This window comes from Pelodiscus sinensis, chromosome 18 (assembly GCF_049634645.1).
Source record: "Pelodiscus sinensis isolate JC-2024 chromosome 18, ASM4963464v1, whole genome shotgun sequence".
NCBI classification, from domain to species: domain Eukaryota; kingdom Metazoa; phylum Chordata; order Testudines; family Trionychidae; genus Pelodiscus; species Pelodiscus sinensis.
The window spans coordinates 23454208-23481845 of record NC_134728.1 but is presented as its reverse complement, the minus strand read 5'-3'; the positions used below and the strand labels follow the sequence as shown (position 1 = coordinate 23481845).

General features: G+C 44.9%; 1 protein-coding gene across 3 annotated transcripts in view; it reads left to right on the top strand.

The window, feature by feature from the left end:
- RIMS4 (regulating synaptic membrane exocytosis 4) overlaps window positions 1-27638 on the top strand; it is a 107210-nt gene that overhangs the window by 59725 nt on the left and 19847 nt on the right. For all 3 annotated transcript variants that reach the window (XR_012896547.1, XR_012896546.1, XM_075901260.1), the window contains exon 2: window positions 10288-10429. Coding sequence is in view for 1 of the 3 variants with exons in the window: in XM_075901260.1 (XP_075757375.1) it covers window positions 10288-10429 (142 nt within the window). In the remaining 2 variants the exon portion in view is untranslated. The remainder of the gene's footprint in view (window positions 1-10287; window positions 10430-27638) is intronic.

Here is a 27638-nt window from a genome sequence, read left to right as displayed (position 1 = left end):
GCCTTTTTTTTTTTTTTTTAAGGGAAGTGGGATGTTCTGAGCTCTCTAAAATTAGAGTTAGGGTCTCTTCCTGGTCTGCAGATCTAGGAGAGGGCAGAGATTACTTAAACTGGCCCTGTTTCAAACGTCTGGAGGAGCCAAACAGTCCTGTGGAGGAGTGATAGAGATGCAGCTGTGTTAGTCTGGTCTAGCTGAAACAAGACAGAACTATGTAGCACTTCAAAGACTAACAAGATGGTTTATTAAGTGATGAGCTTTTGTGGCCAGACCCACTTCCTCAAATCAAATTGTGGAAGAAAATAGGCATGACCATATATACCAAAGGGATACAATCAAAAAAATGAACACACATAAAAAGGACAAATCAAATTTCAGAACAGAGGGGGGATGGGGGAAATAAATATTTGTGAGCTAATGATATTAGAGGTGATAATTGGGGAAGCTATCTTTGTAATGAGTAAGATAGAGTCTTTGTTAAGATCCCGGCGTAAAGTGTCAAATTTAAGCATGAATGACAGTTTAGAGGTTTCTCTTTCAAGTCTGGTGTTAAAATGCCTTTGAAGCAATATGCAGGTAATCAAGTCATTGAGACTATGCCCTTTCTGGTTGAAATGGCAAGAAACTGTTTCTTCTTTGTGATACTGTCTGATATCCATTTTGTGTGCATTGATTCTTTGGTGAAGCGTCTGAGACGTTTGTCCACTGTACATAGCAGACTGACACTGTTGGCACATGATGACAAATTATATTTCTGGATGAACAGGAATGTGTTCTTGATCTTGTAATTGGCATGGTTAGGTCCAATAATGGTGTCAACAGAGTAAATATGTGGACAAAGCTGACACTGGGGTTTGTTGCAAAGGAAAGTTCCAGTGTTGGTATTAGTGTGGTATGTCCTGAGGTTAGGTGGTTGTCTATAGAAGACTATGGGCTGTTGCTTGTCACTTCAGCCGGACTGACCATTCCCTCAATTACCTTAAAACATGCATATTGCTTCAAAGAGACTTTAACTCCAGACTTTGACAAGCTTCAGAATTGTCATTAATGCTTAACTTTGACACTATGTATGGGTTTAAACAAAGACTCTAATTATCTCACCCATTACAAAGATAGCTTCCCAATTATCACCCCAATGTCATTACCTCACAGACACTAACCTTCCCCCCTCACACCCACTCTGTTCTAAAATTTGATTTGTCAATTTCACATGCATTCATTTTTTGATTGTATCACGTTGGTATATATGGTTGTGCCAATTTTCTTCCACGTATTGATCTGAGGAAGTGGGTCTGACCCACAAAAGTTCATCACCTAATAAACCATCTTGTTAGTCTCTGAAGTGCTACATAGTCCTGTTTTTTGTTTGTCCTGCAGAAGGACTACTTGAAAGTAGCCTCTCTAGTGCTGCGTATGGCTCAAAGGTAGCCCTCTGTACTCCACCCCAGCTTCAGCCTGCAGGGGGACAGGGCTGTAGAGACTAGGGATGTTAAATTTCCATTGACTACTTGATTAGGGGAGTACTTGCTATCCCACTGCGCCTCTGCCTGTGTCTCCTGTACATTGCAAAGGAAGAGGCTCAGCATGTAACCTGCATGAGCAGGGACCAAAGCCCTCCCCAATTGTGTGGGGTCCTGACTGCTGTGCCTCTCCCTTTGAAATGTATTTTTGTATGTTTCAAAGGGAGAAGAGCAGCAGTCCGGAGTCCGCGTGAGGTGAGACTGCTTCAGATCCTTCTCATGCGGTTTTCCCCTGCCTCCCAGCTTTTAAGCAAGTTACCCCTAGCACAGACTCCCATTTCCACCCCCCCCCCCCCCCCCGGTGCCTCTGATATAGAGTCAGCAAGTGGGGGTGGGAAAGCGACTAGTCGAGAAGTCTCAGCTACCCAATAAGCTAGGTTTATCTGGTAGTCGACCAGTCGCTTACATCCCTAGTAGAGACTGTCCTGGGGTATTACCTTGCAGGCTTTTTACAGTCCCTGTAATGCAGCATGTAAGGAGTAAGAACATGGTGGAATCTCTCCTTCAAAATTTATTGATACTGCAAACGTAGCTGTGGTCTAACAGTGATTTATGGCCAGTTTAAGGTTTGCAATTTGTAAATTGCTCTCTTAATTAGTTTTAGTTCCCACAAGAAAGATTATACAGACTATTCGCTGCAGTGCCAATGCATTTCATTTGAGGAGATTTAAAGAATAACGACTCAAAATATTTTTTCTGTCCTATACCAAGATTTCATTTAAAGTTTTCAAGAAATTGTGTCAGTTTGTGGCTGAACCCAGGACATGAGGACTGAAGAGAAATGGCAAAATAGTGCCCCTATGTATCCTCTGCCATTTTCTATTGCTTCAAGTGGGTTATATAAGCAGAGATGATGGTCGATTTTAGCCCTCCTGGCTTCTGAGCACAGTGCAAAATGCAGCCTCTCATCAGGTGTTTGTCATTCACAGCCCTTTAGGAGGTAGACATGTGAAATCATTGCCAAGAGTTCCAGCTCTCCCAAGTGTGGGGCGATGGGGGTCAGCTGGTTAAACTGCAATCCGAAAACAACAATATTTTTTCCTAAGGACCAGTGTTGACTTCCGAACAGAACATTACTTGCTGCAAACACAAATAAATACCCCAAATTCTCATTAAAGGCCTGTTTGGTACATCTTGTACAGACAAATGGACTTGTGCATTCCGTGTGAATGGCAGGTTGTCACAAGTGTTGGGTATTCATGCCATTTTGGGGAGATTTTTTTTTCCTCGCTTTTGGATTTGAACAAAGGGATTGTTAATCTCAGAATGGATTCATAATGAAATGCCTCCTGGCAAATGGTCTGCTGGGGATTCAGCTCAGCATCTGAATAAGCAGAAAAGAAAACCATTTAAACAGCAGCGTTTATAAACAGAAAAGCTGGCATTCAAGTTCTTTTCTCAGTGAAGCCTTTGAAAAAATAAGACTCTTCTTCTGCAGGAGGTGGCCAGCAATTCAGCTTAATCATTTGTTAGTTCTTGAGCTGAGATTTGCAGTATCGGCTGCAATTTGTGCATTTGTCAGTCTAGTCTATAGAGGCCAGTGGTGGTGCACAAGGAACCTTCTCTTCTCCCTCTGTCTGCCCTGGAATTTGGTTCCTTTCGGAGATGTTCACTGCTCCCCTTGGCCTATAGTCACCCAAGGGCTGCCTCAAATCCCTCTCCTCTTATTAACTAAAGGCAAACCTGCTAAATATGGAAGTGAGCAAAAATGCATCAGCATTTTTCTGTTTCTTAAATTGAATGAATGTAATGCCCAGGGAGTTTACTGTGCCTTGTTTGAGCTAAAACAATGAGGAGTCCTGGGTCACTTTTAAGACTAACAGATTTATTTTTGACATTTGATGTAGTGGGTCTTTGCCCATGAAATCTTATGCCCAAATAAATGTTAGCCTTTAAGGTGCCGCGAGACAACTCGTTTTTGCAGATACAGACGAACGTTGTTGCCCCTCTGGTACTTGTTTGAGCTAAGAATAGTGTGGGCAGGTTCTGTGCAAACTCCTGCCTGCAGCTCTGCCAATGCACCTCAGTCTTGTCCTGCCAGCCTGGCCATCTTGCTCCAGTGGTGCTCTTAGTGCTGACCTGCAACACGCTCTATCTCAGTCTTACTTCTCTGATTCAGATGTGCTGGTGCACCTCAATTTTGACCTGGAGCACCCTCTGCCACCTAAGCCTCAGACCGCTCTTAGGCTACGTCTACACTTGCACTTGATCGACAAAACTTGTTGCTCATAGGTTCTTAGCCTCCCCCAAAGCAAAAGAATTCAGATGACAAAGTGAAAGCTGCTAGCAGGGGGTGGAGGTTAGCAAAAGCACCAAACAACATTCACACACACTGACTTTTAGCAACAAGGCTGCTTAGTGTAAACGTAGCCTTAGTCAGAGAAGGTGAAATGTTTGTTTGTCAAATAGTTTTTCCGTGGGAACAAATGAGATATGGGAACCTGGTCATGACTGATTTTCCACTTGCAACTAAAGCCAAACATGAACACAGATCTCAAAAGTGTTAGAAAGCTAATGAATGTGTTCTGCAGGGGGCAGGTTGTGCAGTGGGATAGTGTTCTTCTGCTGCCTTTGTATAAACTGTGCATATTAACACTGCGCTTTGGGGAAATGGATCAACTTAGAAGCAAAGCTAATCAGTTTTCAATTCAATCTATTTCTACTCCCAACCTTGAACTGATGTCAGTTAATTTAAAAGGTATGGACAGCACCATTCAGATTTACCCACACTATGTTAGTTTCCTTCTGTGCCAGGAAAGTTCAACCAAAAGGGACCAAATATCAGAGAAATTAAGTGATGAGCATAGCGGATAATTTCTAAAAGTGAGAAAAAGGAGGAGAGAAGGATAGTAACAAAGCAACTGTTGGAAGGGAGGAGAAGTAAGAAGAGAAGAGGAGGCAGGTGGATAAAAGGGAAACCGGAAGACCAGAGATCTCAGGAAGATCAGCTGAATAAATGAAGAAGCCCTCATCTGTTCTAGTTGTGCCTCATTGCAATAATTACATAATCTTGGCCTTGCATGAGCTGCGGTACAATTCTCAGCAGATTTTTAGGACTCTGTGTCCTCTGTGCGCAGAGAAACCTGTCAGTAGCATAGAGACAGGAACTTTGGAGAGCTGTGCTTTGCACTGAGTCACAAGAAAATGTGAGCCTTGCAAGACAGGCCCTGCTTATAGAGGGAAGGGGGAGGGATAGACAGAGAAGCTACAATTTTTCTTACCAATACAGAGAAAAAAGCATTTCCTAAAGGTAGCTAGCAGTGCCAATGTCATTGCAGTCTTCTTGAGAGGAGCTAATATTTATTGGCATTAACAGCTGGAAATGCATTGAAGAGAGCGAATGCTCAGAAATTTCGGCTGATCTGCACACTGCTTTATCTACGCGCCCACTGTCACTCCCTCGTCCATTGGTGGACTGTTGGGGAGGTACAGTGCTCAGTACACAAGTTCTTGACCAGCTTGAAGTGCAGCGTTTTTAGCAAGGAATGCTGTGCTCAGGCAACAGACCTCATTTTTCCAAACCAGAATTTGTTCTTTAGCGGTATGTTGCACTGACAACTTTACTGCTTAATTGAAAAAGGTGCAGAGTAAATCTTCCACAGACGTGGCAGGAAAAATCCAAACGACTCATTCCTGATATCATTAACAAATACATGAAGGCCAATTATTTTGCTATCCAAGTAGTACCTTGCACTCATTTTACAGGTCTTTCAAAGGAACTTTTAACACTCCTACCTTATGAGCACAGTACTTTGGCTCAGGGAGGATGGTTGCTCCTTTATTGACTAGAAGGATTCACTGCTGGGTAACTGTGAAGAGCTTTGAATGTGTAAAGATAAAACGTAAGTGCTAAACATTTATTATTTAATTATTTATCTTCCGCCTTCTCATGCAGAATATGCTGTTTCTCCATAATGTTTTGTGATACTTCTTGTAAAGAGGACAGTGATCACTTGTTCTCCTGCTCATCAAAGGTATGATGAGAAATAATTGTCTTAGTAGCAGGAGAGGTTTCAGTTGGGTAGTTGTGGAAGCTTTCTAATTTACATGGTTAATTAAGCACTAGGACAATTTACTTGGAAGTTATGGAATCCCCAGCCTGGGTGATCTTTCAAAAGAAGGTTCCAGTGGTTCTCAAATTGGAGGTCTTAAGCTTTCAGCCTCCATCACAAACCCACTTTGCTTCCAGCATTTATAATAGCGTTAATTTTTAAGAGTTTTTAACTTCTAGACGGAGTCTCACTCGGAGGCTTGCGAAGTGAGGGGTCTCCACTACAAAAGCTTGAGAACGACTGGGTTAGACACACACTGATTGGGGATGCATCAAGGAATGCACCCTTAACTCTGCCTTAGCACAGATGGCTGGACTAGATGACCTCTTGAACTCCCTTCCTGCTTTACATTTCTATAGTTTGTTCACAGGCAATTCTCTTGAGCAGGTATCCAATACCCTGAAGAATGCCTGTAGGAAGGTATGTGGGTCTGCCTCATTCCTGTACACCCAGTCCAATCTTTCCCAAGATCGTACACTGATGACAAGGCCTACAGAAGTACGCTGAGAGGCAAAGCAGACACAGAAATCCACCCTGTTCAGGGTGTGATGTTGAAAGCCGCGTCTGAAGTGCAGCATTTTTAGCAAGGAACTAGTCTACTTGTGTCTGTAGCAATGGGTATTCCACTTCTAGTTGTGTCACTTTGCCCACAATTCCTGGTGATCTGCCTGGAGTTGGGTAACCCACTCTTTAGGCAGCCCTCCTAGGGGGACAGAGAGGTCCAGTTGATCTATTCCTACTTTTGGGGAGATGGGAAGGGTTGTACGAATTGTCTAGGTTTATTGGAGAGGGGCATCAGTGACCAAGGCAGAGCCACAGGCAATTGGCATGTCTGAAGTCAAGTGCCATGTATCCGAGCCAAAAGTTGGAGCTGGGGTCAGATAGGAAACAGGAGCCAAGGTCAAGGGCCAATGTGTGGAGTTGGAAGCCAAAGAGCTGGAGCCTGAGGTTGGCGCCAGAGCAGTTGGAAGCCAAGGAACAGAGCTCATTGACACTAGAATGGGGCTGAGGGCAGGAGCAAGGTCCAAGTTAGGAACTGGGGATGAAGTAGCAAATCAGGTTATGGTTGGTGGAATCTGTAGCAGCAACAAGCCACGATCCAACTTCCTGCACAGACAACTTCCTGTCTTTCTGGTTTATGCAATCAGGGACTCTGAAGATGTTTTAGTCAAGTCCCTGTGGGCAGTATTGTTAGTGTAGCAAAAGGCCTCAAGACTCCTAGGTAATAGTGTGAAGGCAACAATGGCTGACAAAGTGGGTCTCAGGTCCTACAGACCCTCCCGGTTCTCTGCAAACTGCCTTTGTTCTCTTCATCTTTTCCCCTGCTCCTGAATCATTCCTTTAACTGGACAGCCAAGGAGATATAGCAAGCACCTTGCAATGCCAGCAGATGCAGGGCTGTGTGTTCTGCTGCAGTAGAACCTATCCAGAGCCAGGTGGAAGTGAGAGACAATCGCCAATATGGTGCTGGAGTGTGTCCCATCCTCTAAACTGCTCCACTCCTTGTATATTGCCCTCTTCTGCTGTAGGGCAAAGCTTAGCCTTGAGCCTGAAAAATCTGACACAAGGCAGTGAACAGTGTCAGGCAGGTGCCCTGGGGTGCCAAATGCCTGCCCACACCACCAGCCTATATTACTTGTTGGTAACTGCAGGTATATGGTAATCTGAATATTTCATTCCCTGACCATGTCTAATTATGGGGGGGGGGAGGGCAAATCAAGTGATCTTGAAGGCTGTTAAGCACTTGAACATTTTTCAATCAACAATGAAAATTGCATTATTGACTCAGGTTGGGTGGTGTGTGTGTGAAGAAAGAACTGAATATGCAACTAAATGATAGGAAGGATGTGAGTTTTGAGGATGTGTGCATAGCAAGGAGAGAGGTAGAGGATGGTAGGAAGGGTATAATTTAAGGGAACAAAATGAAATTAAGGGGAAAATTAGACTATCAAGGCAGAACATTACAGTGAAGGAGGGGTGTTCTAGACTGTGGACATTTATAACAAGGCTGGACAAAACGCTAAAAAATACACCATTGGGAATAATCCTGCAGTAGCTGAAACTAGACTAGGCCATCTCATTGGGCTTTTCTTTCACTGAGATCTATGCGGGGGGGAGGGAGGGGTTCAGAAGCTTTTGAGTTGAATACTGTAGCAGTTTTTAAAATGTTTGTTTGACTTTCTGATTCATATGATGTGCCTCTCCCATTGCTCTGGGCACACAAACAATACAAATTGTGTTTAACGTTAACCAAAACATGCAACTTCTGCCTGCATACGGTACTGTACATGTGGTAGCAGCTGGTACAGAATGCCTTTGGGCCTGTTTACTCAGTTGGAAACCTCAAGGTATTACAGGGAAAGGAGGTTTTTTAGCAAAGTTAATGGAAGAGACTCTTCCCTAGTACTAATCTAACAGTTATTTCAAACCTAGCATATGCAGGGCCCATCTGATAGGCAAGCAATTTCTGGAAAATTCCCATTCACACAGAGTCAGAGAGAACCATTCTCAGACCAACCAGCTTGGAAAGAGTAACAATTTTCCATGTGTTTTAAACAAGCTGTTATAGACAGAACTCTCAGAGCTTCTGAAACAGCTGTGAGGGCCACATCATCTTCTATGGTTTGAGAACTCTCAGTATCCCCCGCCGTTTGTGAATGGCAGACCGGCAACATTTTATTTGTATATTCATTATGCAAATAAGGAATATGCAAATAAAATGTTACTGTTTTGCCTAGCTCCAACCCAGCCCTTTGTCCTTTTAACCTCTGACTCCTTATAGCCCATGCCAACACCATCTTGCCCCATGACTCCACCAAGCCCTCATCCACCCCTTTACCCCCGCCCCCACACTCTCCAGAGTGAGGCTGCCCCTCTAGGGACCATGGCCTTTACTGGTGCATGGGCAGGGAAGCAGCCGTTGGTGGAATGCACGCTTCTTCCCCAAGTGCATCTCGCGCTCCCACAGGTAGAGGCAGGTGGGGAGGAGTGCGGAGCCCTGGCTGGGCTGCCACCTTACTTGGGCTGCAACTCCTGCTCCACCGCCTCCTGCTGCTGCCTCAACCCCAGCGCCACCACCGGGCAAAATCGGCTCCGCGGGCAGGGAGAGTGGTTGTTGGCGGTGCGTGCGTTCCCTCTTCCTTTGCACCCCTTCCCTCCCTAAGTGTGTCTCATGTCTCCATGGGTAAATGCGGGGGGGAGCAGAGCCCTAGCTGGGGGCAGGTGGCACGGTGGAGCTCATGCTGGGGGGAACTGGTGCAGCTTTTATGTCGACTCCCCCTACCACCGGCTCTGTAGGAGGCAGCTAGGGGAGACAAAGGCAGGTCTGGGGAGCTGGCTTGAAAACTGGCTTCCCATGTGTATCCACTCCAGCCTGTCTCCCTCACCCTATGTGCTGCTGCCTCTCTATCAGAGGCAGCATCGCGGGAGTGGTGCGAGGAGAGGAGGTTCCAGTGCTCATGGGTTGCTTGCTTAAAGACAGCTCCTCACGGGCACCAGGTCCTGTCCCCCCAGCAGCCCCACAACCTCGCTGCCTCTGTACCGGAGGCAGCAAGGTGGGGAGGAGTGCATGTAGTTGACAAGATTAACCAGTAAGCCTAGGCTTATCAGTTAATTGTGTAGTCGACTACAGGTTGACATCCCTAGTAGGAACACCAAAGCAGTCTGGTGGCTGTCTACCACCTGAGTGTTAACACCCAGCACATTCTTAGACAGGTTTATGGGTAGACACCTTTTAAAATGATTCCCTAATCCCGACTCCTTCAGAGAACTTGCAGCCGACATAGATATTTCAGGATAAGTATTGTATGTAGGTTGAAACTTAGCTATCCAACAGAAGCTAAAGCAATTAATGTTAATGGTATTCATTATATAACATAATTCATTCCAAGAAACAGACTGCTAAAGAGGACGCAAATAGCAGCTGTTAATTTCAGAGCCTTTGAAGATTAACCACAAGAGGAAAAGAGAATCTGTGACACCAAGCTCTGATTCCCCAGACTCGAGTTGTGAGGGTGTGTTGAACATAGTATCCCTTGCTGTGGGCTTTACTACTGTTTGAAGCAGGGGTCGGAAACGTACGGCTGGTAAGAGGGTTAAATCTTGGCACGCCACTTCAGAAAGGTTGTAGATCCCTGGTTTAAAGCCTCTGAGTGATCTGTTTTGGGAAGCCATTTTGGAGAGGCTTTTATGGTCCTTTGTTACTTGTGTTTCAATTGTTCTCTCATTCATGGTGTTACTTGTATTGCACTGCCCCTTCTGTTGCTGTCCTGGCACTGATTTCTTGATGTTCCTCTCAACTTGAAACAGTGGAGCAGATTTTCAAAAGTGTTAGGTCCACAATTTATCTTATCTCTTCTCATAATTGCACAGGTGTGCATACTAATTGAGCCAGTGCACCCAGAGTTTGGCTGTGTAGTGTCCATGTGTGTGCATGCACATGTTCTGTTGGATTTGCATATTCGGGAACTAGGCTAGCAGTTAGATTTGTATTTGGAATGCCCAACGGGGTATCTAGCTTGTTTGAACATCAAGCCCATTATGAGCAAAAGTGAGAACTACAGGAATGGGTGTGACAAAATATGAAAAGAATGAATGCAGGGTGACTTCTGGATTCCTTGAAAGGCCTTGCCTTGGTTCTATTTGATTGTTATTCTGCAATATTGCCATGTGTGCTCAGAATGACAGCTGACTGCCTTTGTTATTTCTGTTGTTTTTAGAAGGAGATGGGCGGAGACTCAAAGGTGCTATCCAGCGGAGCACAGAAACTGGTCTGGCTGTCGAAATGCCAAGTCGGACAGTCCGTCAAGCCAGCCATGAATCCATTGAGGACAGTATGAATAGCTATGGATCGGAAGGAAAGTAAGTCAGCTGGATATCTACTTTTTGGATGTTCAGTCTCCCTACACCTATTTCTTCTCCTTGCAGGATACGTTTGTCTGACTTACACATGTTGTCAGTGCACTGCCAGGTTCCTCTAAGAGTCAGAACAGAGCAGTTATTTCCCTGCAAGATTTGCAAATAGTTTTACTGTTTTATATTCTTCAATTCAGATTCATGAGCGTATCAGAAGGATATCTGAAACAAAATACAGGACAAACAAGATGGTTTATTAGGTGATGAGCTTTTGTGGGCCAGACCCACTTCCTCAGATCAAATAGTGGAAGAAAATTGTCACAACCATATATACCAAAGGATACAGTTTAAAAAAATGAACACACATGAAAAGGACAAATCAAATATCTGTTTGATTTCTGTTACTCATTACTGACTTGCCTTTAAAAGAGAACTCTTTGGGGGTGGTAATCGTAAAAAAGATTACGAGTATTGATGTTTATAATGTGTTCCATTTCTGTTGTCTGTCTTCTCCCACAAAATCCCTGGGGAAGGGGAAATGGTTGCATCAAGGGATGGAAGAAATATATCTGTCAAGATAATCTCTAGTAAATAATTAAATACATGTTATACTCCTTAGAGTTTTAACCTTTTGGTGTCAGACTTTTATCATATTTGGGCAATATGGTTGGAAAGCTTTCTGGGTCCGCAGAACAGTGATATGTTGGATTTGGGCCTTGCGGTTCTTTGACATCACAATTCTCAAAGCATAGATAACAGGCAGGAAGAAATTTGGGGGTGATAAATTGCTTGAAATTCTGATTTTGTTTTTGTGAAATTTGAGGCAGCGTGTGGAGGTGAGATCACTTTCTATCTGAGGGAATCTTTTTGGGAAAACTCTTTGGCAGGAAGAAGGGGGCTGTGTTACATCCACATGCACAGAGTCTGATGTAAGAGCAGTAACTGACTTGACAGGTTTACAGTGTGTAACTAAACCCAGTTTGTTCCATTTTAGATATGCTACTGAAGTCTGGATTACTATCAAGTAATAACTACCAACTATGGCTTCTGTCTGCCCTATATGTCCATCCATTCATGGCATTCCTAATGAACTCATCCCCGTACAACCCAGGTGGCTGTGTAGACCTAAGATTCTCTACTTTTCTCATCACATAGTTTTAACTGTTTGGTTTTGCCTTAAAATAATTAAAACAAACTTTCCTTTGACATATCAACAAGAACAACAGTGGAAATGCTACACAGATCTGCATCCAGGGCAGAAATAATAATTAGGAGCTGTCTCGGAGGAAACAAATCATGTCATTCTTAAGCTGTGGTGTAGCTTATCTCCTCTGTCTGAGGATTTGCCTTCAGGAAAATATCCTGCTCTACTCGCACAGTCCTGCCACTGCTCTGAGTTCTGCTTCACTCCAAAATTCAGAGGATTAGAGATTAAGCCCTGTCCCTTAGCAATGCAAGCTGAGAATCTGTTTTCCCTGCAGGGCAGGATTCTTTCTTTTCCATGTATGCAGTTCAGTCTCTCGGGAAAGCTGTACAATCCTTTGGGGACAGCCGTGCAGTGTCACAGCATAGTTAAAGCCATGGCCAGGCATAGGTAGAGAAACAAACCTCTTCCAACAAAAATATTGCACCTCAGTAAGAGCCATTGTGCTATGGTGTGCTGCACTTGCAAAGGTAATAACACATAACTATAAGTTTGGCAGCGAAAAATAAATCCTCTCGTGCATCCCCCATGTGTGTGTTAAGGTTGTTACAGAATTCCTGTTATAACCACTATTTTCCAAATAAGAAGCTGGAATGTTATGGAGGGCTCTGCCAGGCATAGGACAGCCCTCCCCATATGCCTGAAAACGGTGATAAATGTTTGTTGTATTCTTTTTTTCTCAGCTCAGTTAATTGAACTCCTTTAGAATCCCCTAAGGTATCAGCAATTATCTATCAGAAGCACAAGTGCCTAGCAAACAGGTTTGAGAGCATGAAGAGCCATAGGGCTGTATGCACTAGAAACATGTGGGGATGCTGAATTTTTTTTAAGTGATTTTTGTTCTTATCAAAGGAGGAGAAGCATTTGGGGAGTTGTTTTGAAAAACGGAAATCTAGACTTTGTTAAACCAAATCCATTTTTGCTTTTCTTGCAGCCCTCCTAACACAATTACAGCAGGAGAAAAGGAGATTCATGTGACCACATTATTACTGGCAGGGTGTTTTTTTTTTTTTTTTTTTTTTTTTTTTTAGTGCTTGGTTTCTTACTGCTACAGACATAATGAGGACAGGAATAATCTTAGCCTAAGGCTTTTAACAAACCAATTTTTTTTAACAAGATAAGATTGCACCAATATTTCAAGCCCTACATCAATATATCCAGGAGAGAGCCTGGGCTTCAGGTTCATTCTCCAGAAGTGCTTGCTTTGGAAACAGAGTATATTTTCTATAGTCCTCTTTGAGAGGAAGACCTCCTGGAAGATCTCTAATGACAGCCCAGTAATTCTAAGCCCCTTTCAGCCTTCAGGTGAAGCTCAGGAGTTTTCTTTTTCCTGAAGGAGATAACAGAATCTCTGCTCCCAGTAATGAGTTGTATACACTTTAAAAAAAAAATGGAGACTGATTAACGTGCTCATTTCACATATACTGAATTAACTGGGTATGTGACGAACAAGACTTGTACCCATCTAATCTCAGACCCAGTAGAATTACAATGGTGAAATATTCCTTTATGCAAAAGTCTGAATGACCTAGTTTATAGGGTGGATTAAGTGTGAACATCAGTGTGTGTGTGAAATCCAGAGGATGTCCATTTAAAGTTATTGAAGAATATGGTTATAAAAATCATACTCATAGAACTGGAAGGGACCTTGAGAGGGTCATGAAGTCCAGTCCCCTTCATTCACAGAAGGACCAAGCACCATAGATCACACCTGACAGATGTTTGTCTAACCTGTTCTTCAAAATCTCTAATGATGGAGATCCCATAACCTCCCTAGGCAACTTATTCCAGTGTTTAACCACTGGAATTTTTTCCTAATGTGCAACCTAACCCTCATATGTTGCAATTTAAGCGCATTGTTTCTTGTCCTATCACCAGAGGTTAAGGAGAATAATTTTTCTCCCTTTTTCTTGTAACAGCCTTTTAGGTACTTGAAAGCTGTTATCTTGTCTCCTCTCAATTTTCTCTTTTCCAGACTACACCAACCAATTCTTTCAATCTTCCCTCCTAGGTTGTGTTTTCTAGACCTTTAATCATTTTTCTTGCTCATCTCTGGACCGTCTCCAGTTTCACCACATCTTTCCTGAAATATGGTGCCCAAACTGGATATAATAATCCAGTTGAGGCCTAATCAGTGCAGAGTAGAATTGAAGGTTTCTTGTGCCTTGCTCAGAACACTCCTGTTAATGCATTCCAGAATGATGTTTGCTGTTTTTGCAACAGCATCACACTGCTGACTCTCATTCAGCTTGTGGTCCACTATAACCCCTAGATCCCTTTCTGCCGAACTCCTTCCTAGACAGTCGCTTCCCATATTGGGTATGTACAGCTGATTGTTCCTTCCTAAGATGAATACTTTGCATTTTGTCCTTATCGAATTTTATCCTATTTCTCAGACCATTTCTCCACTTTGTCCAGATCAGTTTGAATTATGACCCTATCCTCCAAAGCACTTGCAGCCCTCCTAGCTTGCTATCTTCTGTGCATTTTATAAGTGTATTCTCTATGCCAATATATAAATCGTTAATGAAGATATTGAACAGAACTGGTCTCAAAATTGATCCCTGCAGAACCCCACTTGTTATGCCCTTCCAGCACGACTGTGAACCATTAATAACTACTCTCTGATAATGGTTGTCTACCCAATTATGCACCCACCTTATAGTAGCCTCATGTTGTATTTGTCTAGCTTATTGATAAGGTGGTCATGAGAGACACTATATCATGCTTTTACTAAAGTTCAGAATTAGGTTATGTTAAAACATTGTTACATCTAAGAGCAAGAGGTGCTTGCCCAGAACCTCTGTAATGTTAGCATGGCACTCTTGGTTGCTTTGAAAAACCTCACTTGAGTCTTTTTATAGCAATGTAGCTGTGCAGTTGCCAATAAGCACCTGGAAATAACTTGAAAAATAAATTTTAAAAAATAGGTATTTGGAAACCTATCTGAAAGGACAGTTACCTCTTTTGGTACGTGCCCAGCATACAGTGTCATGAGGAAACAGATCAGAATTTGGCTTCTCTATGGAGTTTACAAATAAACATCTGATAGTTTAACAAGGAGCAAAGAAACTCTGATTTGAACCTGGTCCCTCCATGCCTTATCTTCTCCTTGAGCTCTCTTATGCCAGAGTTTTGCTCCATCTGAACAAAATAAGGCTATACAACATATAGGAGGCAAATGGGGACTGTTGCATAACTTCCTGCTGGCCATTTATCTTGAAAATGTCGCATGAGGACACGCAGCCCTGGAACAGCTGATTGCTTCCTGCAACCTAATCATCCCAGTGGTAGTTAGCAAAAAAACAAGGGGACCTACAAAACACCACACATTATAGACTCTAGCCACAGCAAAGGTGATTTTTCTCATCTTGTAGGAGCTCAGCATGTGGTGATTCGTGAAGGCTCAGAGGAGTGACTGTGTAATATGTGAGGAAATTAGCAAGATGTGCAGCAAGGGCACCTCGTCATTTGCCATGTCTTCTCTTTATTGTTGTAACTTGATTCGGTGATGTGATGGGAGCCCCCAGGGGTTAAAGCTGACTACCCAGTGAAAACTACTGGATGATGGTGAAACAAATGATTTTTTTATTAAACAGAATGGTTCTCTTATCAAAAATCAAGTGACTTTTAAATGAATTTTAAAACAAGCAATTGCCTAGTGCTTTTACAGGAGGGGAAAACTGCACTTAACTGATTACAAACTTTGTGATTATAATTTGATTATATTAAATCACTATCTCTAATTTGCTTAAGGAAATGCAGCATGCAAGCAAAAAATACAAAAACAAAGCCAATATAATGATGATAAAAACTCCGTCCACAGCCAGTCCCTCTATGGTTATTTTAGGTAGCTGGTGGAGTTAGTCATTAATCTACCTTTACAACTTAACCACTCCTAGATTTCTATTTCTAACACTTATACTTGGCCTAAATACAACACCACTATACAACACAAGATTATACAATTTACACAGTGAGGTTAATAGAACTCAGTTACACTCTACAGAATTACACAGTGAAATTAACAAAATTCATCTATTAACTAAACCAATAACTAATATATTTAAGCAATACTTACAAATCCAGCAACGATAACAACGTAAAGAGACACTAGAACTCGGAACATGCTCAGGACTCGCGCACCCCTATCTTTGACTCGAAGGGTGGGGAGGCAGCCTCAGGGTGATCAATCCTTCAGCCGGCCAAAAAAGACACGTGCCCTCAACGAGGAGGTTCCAAGTGAACAAAGGGGTAGAGGGTCTTTTATAACATAACCTGATATCCGGTACCTTATTAGGGTCTGTTCCCTAGCTGGGCCTGATAGGCTGGTAATGAGGTAATGTGCAATATTGCCCTATAGGATTTTTCATGATGCCCGCCTGATGGCCCCATGGACAGTGCTGGGTGCAGGCATGGACAGTGTGCATGGCAGTTGCGTCTTATCTCCCTATGCCTACCTCCCTACCTTCAAGGACCAGTCAAGAGAGTCTTAAGTATCTGTTGCAGCTGTGCTCTATCTTTTCATGCTCACCTCCCTGTTCTATGATGCCTACAAGGTTAAATTCCATTCACTGAAAGATGCATTGTGCGCTTTCTCAGTGTGTCAGCGGCCTACATTTTCTGTGAGGGGCTTTTGTGTGGCAGAATGGGCAATGCGCACGTGAGGCCGTGATCAAAAGGACCTGCTCTGCGACATTTCTAACTTTCCCATCCTTGGAGTAAAAGGGTCCTGAGTCATATCGGAGGCTAATATCGTGATGTGAGCACACGACCCTTAAAAATGCTACATGGACCCCGCAAACCCCATTGTACATCTCCACCTGATAATTTTTTAAATTGTTCTTACAAATCCCAATTTGCATTGCACAATATTGTGGTAGGTACCCTGCAGTTAAAAAAAAAAAAAAAAAACAAAAAACAAAAAACAAAATTTATCAAGCAATGCTAGCAAAACTCATTTGAGCAAATGACAACTCCAACTGCTTTCTGTCCACAACTGATTTACTACAAAGAAACCACAGGAAAGGGAAAAATTGAGGTGAGGGAGAATGCTGATTCACTTTGTCAGAACTGCCTTTTCATTGATGGAGAAAAAGGTTAAATCTCCCTCCCTGATCTGAAGTCCAGATGTCTGTCTTCACATAGGGATTACCGGGGGACATAACCTTTAAAGCAGGCATGTCCAAAGTCCGGCCCGCGGGCCAATTGCGGCCCGTATTCCGGTTTAATACGGCCCCCCAGGTAATTTGGCAATATCTATCTTTTATGGCCCCCAACGAATCCATATGTATTGAGATGAATACATTGTAAAATCTCAGTTAATGTCAGTTGGTCTAAATCAGTTATAAATATATTTGGACACAACATGTATACTTGGTGTTATGTTCCTGTTCATATTTTTTTAACTTAAAAGTTGACAGACAACCTTTATTACCAATAATATGTAATGTACTTTACAATGTTCCTGACATATAATTCAGCTTCCTGTTTTTTTTTTTTCATCTGGCCTTCAGATATGAAAGGCAGAGTGATTTAACACCTGTTTAGATTTGTCATCCATGTGACGAAATGAAAAGTATGCCGTTTGCAATAAACTTTGCATAAAATAGTTAATTTGCATTTAATTTTAATGGTTCAAAGAATGTCAGGCAAAATGGTAGGCCCTCACGCATGTTCACTTCATCAAATCTGGCCCTCTTTGAAAAAAGTTTGGACACCCCTGCTTTAAAGGAAATGGCACTGGCCTTTGCTGGAGTGAACAACTTTACAGGGAAGTATCAGAGGCTACTCTTCCAGAAGACTCTATGGTTATTCAGTGCTTGCCTTCATTACTCAGTTGTCCAACACAGAAAAATTCTCAAAGGATGCTTCTTGAGTAGGACAGCTGTCCCAGCAGGCAACGGCTCCCTGATGCTCTGACTCTATTTAAAAAGCTGCATCCCTGTTTGCTCAGTAAACAGGACCATAAACCTCTGCAGCTGGTGAGTCATAAAGGTAGGGGTGTGTGTGCGCCTGCCTGCCTTTGTTGTTTTGTCAGGTCAGAAAGCTATATATTGCAGTTCTACAATTATAGGGAAACCTGTCCTGAATAACCACTCAAGGAATGGGTAAATTTCATTTTCCTAGTGGATGTAATTTTATAATACAGTTGGAAAAGATTTGAATCCACTACATTTGAGACTACTTTGTGGTGGTCTTTGCTAGGATACAAGGAGCTTGTCTTAAAAGATGTTGAGGGGAGACCTTTCTTGCACAGGTTTCACTGAAGAACACTGTTGACATGGCCAAAAATCATGCAACAGATGGAACTTGCAATTCTAATAGAGAACAATGTGTGTCAGAAAACTAGCTGGTACCTCATGGTGCTAGAAAGATTTGCTGCAGAAAGTACTACGGTAGTTTTAGGAGGAGGAGGGCATGGACCAGAGCTAGGAATGCATCAGCAGAGCTTGTGGAAGAGCTGGCTTAGAATGCATACAAAGAATGTTGTATATCTGAATAGAGATGCGTAATCAGAGCAGCGTCATTACTTGGTAATGGGTTTTATGGAAAAACATAAGACAGGTGAAGTGAAGGTTCCCAGGGAGGAAACCGGATCCATGCTGCCTATTTGGACGTGTTCTGAAGTAGTGTTCTGCTTTAGCAATTCAGGCACACAATTGACTAATAATGATCACTGTATTCTGTGAATACATTAAATAAAATGGTTTGGGTTAAATACTAAGACTTGTACAATGAAATTCTGCATCCTGCTGAGCTGATAAATACTCAGTTGGCCAGTAATCTAGATGCTGGGATGCCTTAAAGAGCTAGATTATTACACCGAACCATGAGCCTAGTTTGGGGAAAGCAAGGGGATATTGCCCCCAACAAAACTGCAAGCCTCAGGCAGGCACAAAATGTGCCCCGACATGTAGCCCCCTTGGTCTGACTTGAGCTGCCCCTCAAATACAGAAGTTAAACTGCACCTGTGAGATGCCCAGTTATTACACAGAACACTTCTGTTTCATGGAAAGTGGAATGCTGGAGCCTCTGAAATCTTCCACACCTCCACTAAAGTGATCAAGTAACAGCCTCAATTTTGGAGGAGACTTACCTCCTTTTCCCAGATAAAAGGAAGCAGGCATAGCTATCTGTGCTGTATGAAGACAGAAACTGAGGGGTGACCTGTTACAATGGAAGCTATGGAGGAAAGGCTTAACTCAGCTCTAAAAGGGTATCCGCTGCACGTGTTCTGTAGTGTAGTCCCATTCCGGCGACTCACTTGTTACTGACCGTTCATGCAGTGAAGGGAAAATGTTTATTCAGGAAATAAGTTTCTGATCCTTGGCAGTATCCTTGGCATAAATGTCATCACCATGTTAGAGTTGCTGGCCCTCTGGAGGGGTCAGAAATAAGTTTCTGATCCTGCAGTATCTCTGCACACAAGCTGTTTCAGAAGGAATTCTGTTTAATATTCATACTACAGACAAAACAAGGGAGGAGCCTTTTAAAATGCTTGGTTCCTTAGAAATTCTCCTTCAGGCCATGAGAAATATCAGAATCCTAACCCTTCATGCAAAGCACAGGTTGTAGCATCTCTGAGTAAGGCTTTCACATGTAAAGTTTGAGTGGATTGTAAGGCGCTTGTTGCTGGTAATAGGCCCCCTATACTAGGGATGTTAAATATCAGTTAATTGAATGGTTGAGTAACCTCATGAATTCTTATTGGTTAGCTGACTACTCTATAGTACCCAGGGGTGGGGCCAGCAGCCAGTGTGCTCTAGCCTCACTTCTGAGGAGCTCTCTGCCACTCTTTGTTGCTGCTGCCTCTGATACAGAGGCAGCAGTGTGAGGTACCAAGTGGAGCTGGTCTGCGAGGGGAGTCAGTTTAAAAACCAGCTCCCCACATGGACCGATTGCCTGCCACCACCCTACACTGTGCGCCGGGTGGAGGGGGACAGCGCCTAGGGCAGAGCTAGAAGTTGAACAGTGAGCACTTCCAGCCCAGTGGAAAGTTGGCAGCTGTAGCTCCAGCTCTGGATTTGGTACCTATGTAAGGAGCTGCATATTAACTTCTGAAGAGACACAAGCGGCTCTTCAGCCACAGATTGGCCACCCCTGGACTACACTATTACATCCCTACTCCGTACCCAAACCCCACTCCACTGAACCACAGACCCTGCATCTGGAGCCCTCCCTGCTGAACACCCTGCACTCAAACTCCCCCCGATGCGCCTCACCCCCAGTACCCTTCTTTGCCCCCACATCCAGACTCCCAGACCACTGACCCCCAACAAGATGCACCCAGACTCTTGCCTCTTACTCCCCCAGCACTGAGCTCCTACCACAGTCCCCTGGAAGTCCCTGCAGAGCCCCATTGCTTCTGTACCTGGAACCCTCCCCAACAAGCATCTGCATCCATACTCCCCCACATAGATCCTTCCTCCATTGAACAGCCTGCATCCAGACTATCCCCCACAGAATTCTCATCCCATACTGAGCCCCTCCACACTTGGGTCCTGCCTGGTTGAGCTTGCCTGCCCCACGCCTGGTATGCTTCTCTCAGGGTGTTTCTGGGACATGCCCAGGACTTGTTCTGTGTCAGAGTTGGGTGCAGTCTGTCTTGGGTGAGAGGTGGAGGGTGTTGCGGGGTGATCTCTCACCTTTTTGTAGCCAGTGGCCTGTTTTGTAGCCGGTGGCCTGTGTTCCCCACTGCCATGCTGGAGTTTCAGCATTTATTTATTGGCAAATAAAACTGGCAAAATTTTCAAGTACCGTTTGCAGAATTCTTAAATGTTTGGTGCAAAATGCCATCAGGAGGCAACGTCACTAAAGCCAACCCAGTTCCACCAGTGAGAGCCAGCTGTAAAGGAAATGGAGAGTCAGACCCAGGGCCCAAAAGGGGAATCACTCCCCCTCCGTTGGTTTTAAATTCAGGACAGATATTTCGATCCTGCAGAGCTTATGGAGTCAGCTCCTGTCATTGGATTTACTTAGTTGAAAAGAATTGGGACAGACCTCGTCTGCTGTGGAGTGGAAGCCCTGAATGTGCAATATGATACAATGCCTTTTGCACGATTGGGTGGAGCCTGGCCTAGCCTCATTGAGTGAGGGTGCCACGCCCTCACAGGAGGCAGTGCAATATGGTCCTAGCAGTGCTTAGGGTTAGATGCCCCAGCTCCATTCTGCCAGAGGCCCTGCCCCTTTTGGGAGCACAGAGCCTGCTCCCTCCCCACCTTGCCAGGGGCCCAACAATTGTCTGTCCCTCAGGGAGCTCCCGAGCTTCATAAAAGGCTTTGTTTTGAGAGCTCAGTCAGGAGACCCTAGAACAGAGAGCTCTGAGGAGAGGGATTTCTCAGGGAGCTCCTCCAAGCACTGATTGGAAAAGGGGATCAGGGACATGTGCCCCTGGTCCTGAGAGTTATGAGGGACAAATCCTGAGCAGGAGGCTCAGCCCCAGCGAAAGGACTTCAGCAGTAGATGCGGGGTTATTGGGGAACTACGTGCTGCTCCTGGGAAGAGCTGTAGAGTCCAGGGAAAGAGCATTTCCTGAGGGCAGGAGCTCTGACTCCAGAAGAGGGTCTTGGGTTGAGAGGACCTGACCCATGAAAACCCTGGATGGAGGGGAGAGGATGACTCAGGTGTGGGCTGGCTGATTTAAGAATAACTGAACCCTCCTGCTAGGATGCTGGATTGAAGGCTTGTTAGCCTGCCATGTTTGGCTGTTGATTAAAGAAGCAAGACCTCTGCAAGGGCTTTGTCACTGCAAACCTCACAGAAGCTATTGATAGTTTAGAGTCCTGAAAATTCACGGATACCCGCTTTATGCCCACATTAGGGATGTGAAAGGTTAACCAGTAAGCATCCCCAATAACACTTTTTTCCCCGGTGGGTTTTTTTTTGGGGGGGGGGGGGGGGTTCGGTATTTTTTTTTCAGCCATCTGGCAACCCTAGGTGCATGGTATATTCCAGTAGATTCTGATACTCAGAGACTGACCGAGTGGAGTGGAGATTGGGAAGAGACACGCTGCTCAGAATATGTGAATTGTACAGAGAGGCTGACAGATTTGCCCAGAACCCTGGCCAAGGTGTGGGGATGGCTCTGCACCCCTGGAAAGGCCGGGGTCTTGGGTGGAAGGGGTGGGGCTGGGTCCTAGCCTTCTCCCGCCAACCCTCAAGCAATACCCAGGGCTCCAGCAGCATTTTAAAGAGCCTGGGACGCTGGCTGTTAGTAGCAGCGGCAGGGGCCAGGAACCCCAGACCCTTTTGAATCACCAGGCCCCAGGGCAGCAGTGTGCCCCACACCCCGCAGTTCGTGGGCCTAGAACTGCAAGATAAAAGCTGCCACTTGCACTAACTTAAGGACAGCACTTCGTGCACAAGATCCCAGAAGTGATTTAAAAATGGATGTGCAAAGAGGTTACAAACTCCACAGGGACAAGAAAAGAAACGAATGATATGTGTTCCCTTAGCTGGCAGTGCTGGGAGGAGCTCTGTATACTTAATGCACAACATACCATGGGCTGGGCTGAGGTGAGGAAGAGCATGGCCATGCACAAGGTCTGAGGCGATAAGCCCCATGCTCTGGATTTTCTTCACATTGTTCACTACAGGCAGTCCTCGGGTTACGTACAAGATAGGGACTGTAGGTTTGTTCTTAAGTTGAATTTGTATGTAAGTCGGAACTGGTACATATTGTAGGGGAAACTCTAGCCAAACATTTCTCCAGAGCTCAGTTTTATTCTCCCACACCTCACTTCCCTCAGTCCTTTATTCTCAAGCTGAGGTGTCTGCTGAGAAAAGCCGCTCCGCGTCTCCCTGGTCTGCTGGGGGGAAGCAGCTAGTGCAGGGTTGCCTCACCCCGTTTGTAAGTAGGGATCCGATGTAAGTCAGATCCATGTAACCTGGGGACTGTCTGTATTGACGTGGGCATTGTCCACCTGACTGTTCAGACCATCAGTTCCCAAACAGGCTTTGCAAAAGCAACTCAGGAATTTGAGTATTTTAAGGGAGATTGTCCAGCAGAGAAGGAATACCTTTGGCAGCAAAGGCCATAAAACTAGCGGTGGCACTTGGTGGGCTATGCACATCAGGTGAACTGACTGGCGCCATATCAATAACTGGTCTGGGGCCTTTTAGGACATAACTAGGGCCAGTTTCTGATATGCCAGCCTTCTGGATAGGCATGCACAGCCAGCAGTAGGCAGATTTTTAAAGTCCTAAGGTGTATAACTAAATGTGTAAAATATGCAAATACAGGCTTAATTTGCACTCATGTTTATTAGGATTGTGTGCACAAATCATGTAACTTTGCACACCCGGGTTGTATATACAAATGTAACATCAGAAAAACCTCACTTGCCCATGTCATTACTCCATTTGCAAACTAAATAAGGGTAATTAAATACACATTTTAATACTGTGCTGCATACCGAACATCTATGCAAGTTTGCCAGAGCACTAAGGTTGCATCTGAAGAAGTGGGCTGTGCCCATGAAAGCTCATGATACCATCTACATGTTCTGTTAGTCTATAAAGTGCTACCAGACCTTTTGTTTTTTTCTGTAAGTCTAACTCGGCTACCCCCTGAATCTTGTGGATTAACAAGGTATATTGCATGATAAGCCTAATGAACTAAGCCTGTGTCTGTGATCTTGTCTCCCTCTAGTGGGTATCAGCAGCAACTGTAATGGCTTGCTGTTTACAACTTAATATTAAATCCTGTTTAGCTGTGTACTCCAGTAGTTCTCAACCAGTAGACCCCCCTGAGGGCTTGCTGACTGTGTCTAAAATTTCCATAGCGATCCACTTCCAGTCTAAATATTTCAGGACCCACAGATATAAACCGTGAAAACCACTGGTGTACTCCACTGGCCCGAGTGGTAAGGGCTTGTGCTAGTGGTGTTGACTGTTCCAGGATCGTTACTCAGTACACCCAGGGTATTGTCCGACACGCAGCCATAGTTTGTTCTGCTTGTCTCTCTGGTTTACGTCTGTTGAAGATTACTGAAGTCATGGGTCAGTCTGAGCAGGGCCATCCTTTGATCTCCCCTGAAAATACAGAATAGGTCCTACACATGCGCAGCAGCATCCCTGCCTTCCCCAAGTGCTGTACATACCTGTAGGACAGTGGAGGAGTCAAGTTACATGTGAAAAATCCTGCAGCCCTAATTTCATTAAAATGTCTCCCTGGGGAAAGTGTTCTTGTTAGTGTAATTAATGGGTGTGAAGGGCCATGGAAGAGAAATGGATGCCCTTTTCTATTCAGCTAGCTAGCATGCAGCCATGTTCAGGCCAGCCCTGGCTTTGGGTCCTGCACTTACCTGTCCAAAGGGTACAGATTCTCTGCCAGTGTTGTAAAAATGCTGACATGTCACCTGACTTTTTTTTTTGCATGTGTTATTTTCCAGTGGTGAGCTAGTACTGCAGCAACAACCCTGCTCTGCACAGCCGCAGGGGTTTCACTAGTTATAGCAATCATTTTGCAAGTCCAATGAGAAATGCTACCTTCTCATTTTGGCAGCTATTTTTAGGCATTTTTGTTGAGTTTGGAGAAGAAAAGTCAGCACGTTATTTAGGGAGAGCTGATTTGTGGCCTTCTCCTCTAACATGGAGGCTATTTTGTCAAATAGCATCCAAACTTGAATACAGAATGGATGCTTTTTATCCCCATGAGTTCAATAAAAGGTTGCAATTAAACAAGCCTCGTTTTGCTTATGTCTCAGACTGAGAAAAGGCAAGATTGTAACAGGAGAATAGAATGTACAGGAAAGAAAGTGACTCTTCTCCATATCCACTGTGCTTGATTTGAAAGGGAGAGGAAATTAAGCCAGAGCTGAGACGACAAACCCTTTTCAGATTCAGTGTGCATGGAAGCCCTTTCAGTATGCACATGTAAACCATCTGCTGGCTGCAACCCAAGATGGAGCTGCCTCCTTTGTCTGAGGCTGGCTTACTCGAGCCGCATCTCCCTGTCAGTGCTCCCAACCTGTGATAATTCAATCGGAAAGAGTATTGCTGAATCCAGGACAGTTGGAGAGAAATAGATGAATTCTTTAAAGGACTGGCAGGAAAGTGGGCTGCTGAGTGCTCTGTGTCCTATGAAGCAGCAAACAGCGGGGTGAGAGCTCTCGAACAGCCAGCCCAAATGTGAAAGACCAGAGTGATGAGTGAATGGTCACACTGGAGTGATTCTCCTGCGGCTGCCAGTTGCAGGAGGAGGAAATGAGGGAGCTTTCAGAAATGCTTTGGTTTAGTGTTGCAGATTTCAGAGCCACATTGCAGTTCTAAAGAAACTTGTATTGCATCAGTGAACAGGAACGTCTCCAAGTCTGGCGCGGTGGCAGAGTTTGGAACCCAGTCCAGCCCTCTGTTAGGGCTAGGCCTTGTACTAATCTGTTTCAGTGGGTGCTTCGTGACTCTGGGCCTAGCAGCTCCAACTTCTCAGAGTAGCGGGCCTGTGCAGCCCTTGCTAAGTTTGGTATCTGTGGACGTCCTCCAGAAGTGCTGTCCTTTGATCTGAACGACAGCAAAGGAGAGCATTTGTTCCCACTGAACCCACCTAAGTTTCTGCCAGAAGAGGCCAGTGCATTTCCCAAGCTGCTGGATAAAGACGAGTGCACAGAGCATGACATGCTGATTTTGTCTTTTTTACCTGCTGTAACTAGTGTTGCCAGGTGTCCAGTATTGACCCGGACAGTCCGGTATTTTCGCTTCCTGTCTGGTGGTAAATACAGAAGATACCGGACACCTAAAATGTCCAATATTTTCTGGGTTTTTTTCCCTGCCAGGAGGCGAAAATACCAGACACCTGGCAACCCTACGACACACTCAGCAACTGGGCCCAGCCCTCAGCCTCCAGACCCACAACACCCTCCTACCCCCGACCCTCTGCTTACTTGTTTTTACAGGGAAGCTCCCTTCCTCCAAGAAAACAAAAAGGCCACCGGCAAAAAGCCTAAAGCAATGCCTTCCCTGGGTCTTAATGGTCAACCGCTCCCCTGTTCCTATCCCGACTCCGCACGCACTGGAAAGGGCCATGCTGTTTTAATGCTGGTGGTTTTATTTTTTGTTTCTTTGCTCAACAACTTTGGTCTCTCCTTTAACCCCCCCCCCCTTCCAAAAAACAGAATTTTTTCCCAGTGTGTTTTTTTTTTTTTTCCGGGGGGAAGGGGACAGGTGTTTTTTCATTAAACCATCAGGCAACCCTAGCTGTAACTCAGTCCTTGCTGCAGATTTTTCTTCTTAGGCTTGCTAACTTTCTAGACCACTTTTTGTTTTCCTCTCCTCTCTCTCCAGGCAGAAGCTGTGGCTTTGGTTAAGGCAGGAACTGTTTTGTCCCAGGACTATTGCCAGTGATCATGGGGATAGAAGTGCTCTTATGACGTTCCCACTAAGTGGCCTGCCTCTGTGAACACCTAGCATGGCACCTTGCTACTGCCAGTAACCACATGGGCTTCAGTGGGACTTACCACCAGCAATGTGAGCACACTGGTGCACCATGTGACTATAACGTTTCCCATGGCAGCTGTCTTTTGCCAAGGCAAGAGGGAATGGCAGAGACCCTGCTACAGCACCGTTTATGTAGGCATAGGCTAGGGCTGCATGGACCCGGATCAGTCTTGCAGGATTACGTGGAGTGGGTTGGTTCAGTGGCCAGGGAAGACCACCGAGGAAGCAGGTAGTGACTGGGGACCCTGTGCGGATTCCAGTGACAGGAGAGAAGGCAGCATGCAGGACACAGTTCCTTAGAGATCCTGGAGGAATTCTCAGGAGTGGAAACAATAGTGAAAGCAAGAGAAATGGGGATAGTGATTTCTCTTCTCCTCCCCCTCGCCCCATTTATGTGTCTTGCCCAAGGAGGCGAGATCTCTGCACATAGGCACCCTCAGCAGTGGTATCTCTAGGGATTCTGACTAATGTTCCCTCTAATCTTTTCCATCCATGTGCGGAATAAATTTATATTCACGAAGGGATATACAGATGTGCCCACCAGTAGAAGGAAAAAAAAAAAACCTGACTATGGGCACTCTAGCAATCAGCTGAGTGGTATCTGAATGCCTCCTAGCAGCTGCACGAGCACACAGCTTGCAGGGAACACTGGTTTTGGTTCTAAGTTACTCCAGTTTGGCCCTGTGGCCCTTTCATAGGATTGCCAGGTGTCCAGTATTGACCTGGACAGTCCAGTATTTGTGGCTTCTGTCCGGTTAAAAACACCCAGAAAATACCGGACATGTAAAATGTATTTCTCGGACGGAAGGCCACTTGAGACATCTTTCCTCTGATTTGTCTGGTGGGGGTGGAGGAAGCATGGGGATTTAAAGGCTCAGTGACTTTTTTGGAGTGATTGGTGGTTTTTTGGGTTTGTTTGGTTTTTGCTCAACAATTCTGGTCTCTCTCTCCTCTTCTCCCCCCCCCCCCTTTTTTTTTCCTCAACCAATTTTTTCCCCTTCCATGTTGAGTATTTTTTGTGAAACTATCTGGCAACCCTACCCTTCTATCATAACCTGAGCAGTGCTAGGAGTCCTCTCCCCCCAACCCCTGGGTTGCCAGGTGTCCGGTTTTGAACTGGAGAGTCCGGTATTTTCTAATTAAGTTTTATTATTATCATGAGAAGCAGTGCGTAGTTGCGTACTGCCTGGTTTGGGGGGGGGGGGGGGCTGGGCTGGGCAGGATGGGATCCCCGGGGCTGGACTTGCCTGTGTGCCCTGCTGGGACTGTGCACATGACGGGCAGTGCCCCAGGATCTGCATGCGCCCGGGCCAGTCCTGCTCCCCCCCCCCACCCCCTCCCAGTTGGCCCTTGCTCCCCCCAATCTCCTCCCGGCCAGCCCCGTTTACCTCCCAGCCGGTGTTCCCCCTCCAATCTGAGATCAAGTGTGTCCGGTATAATTTTTTTTAACCATCTTATAACCCTCCCCTCTTCCTCCCTACCCCCAGGCACCGGGTCACAATGCTGCTTGCGCAGTTTTGGCTCTGCCACCCCCACCAGCCACTCTCCTGCTCCTAGTAGTAAGCATTGTGTATA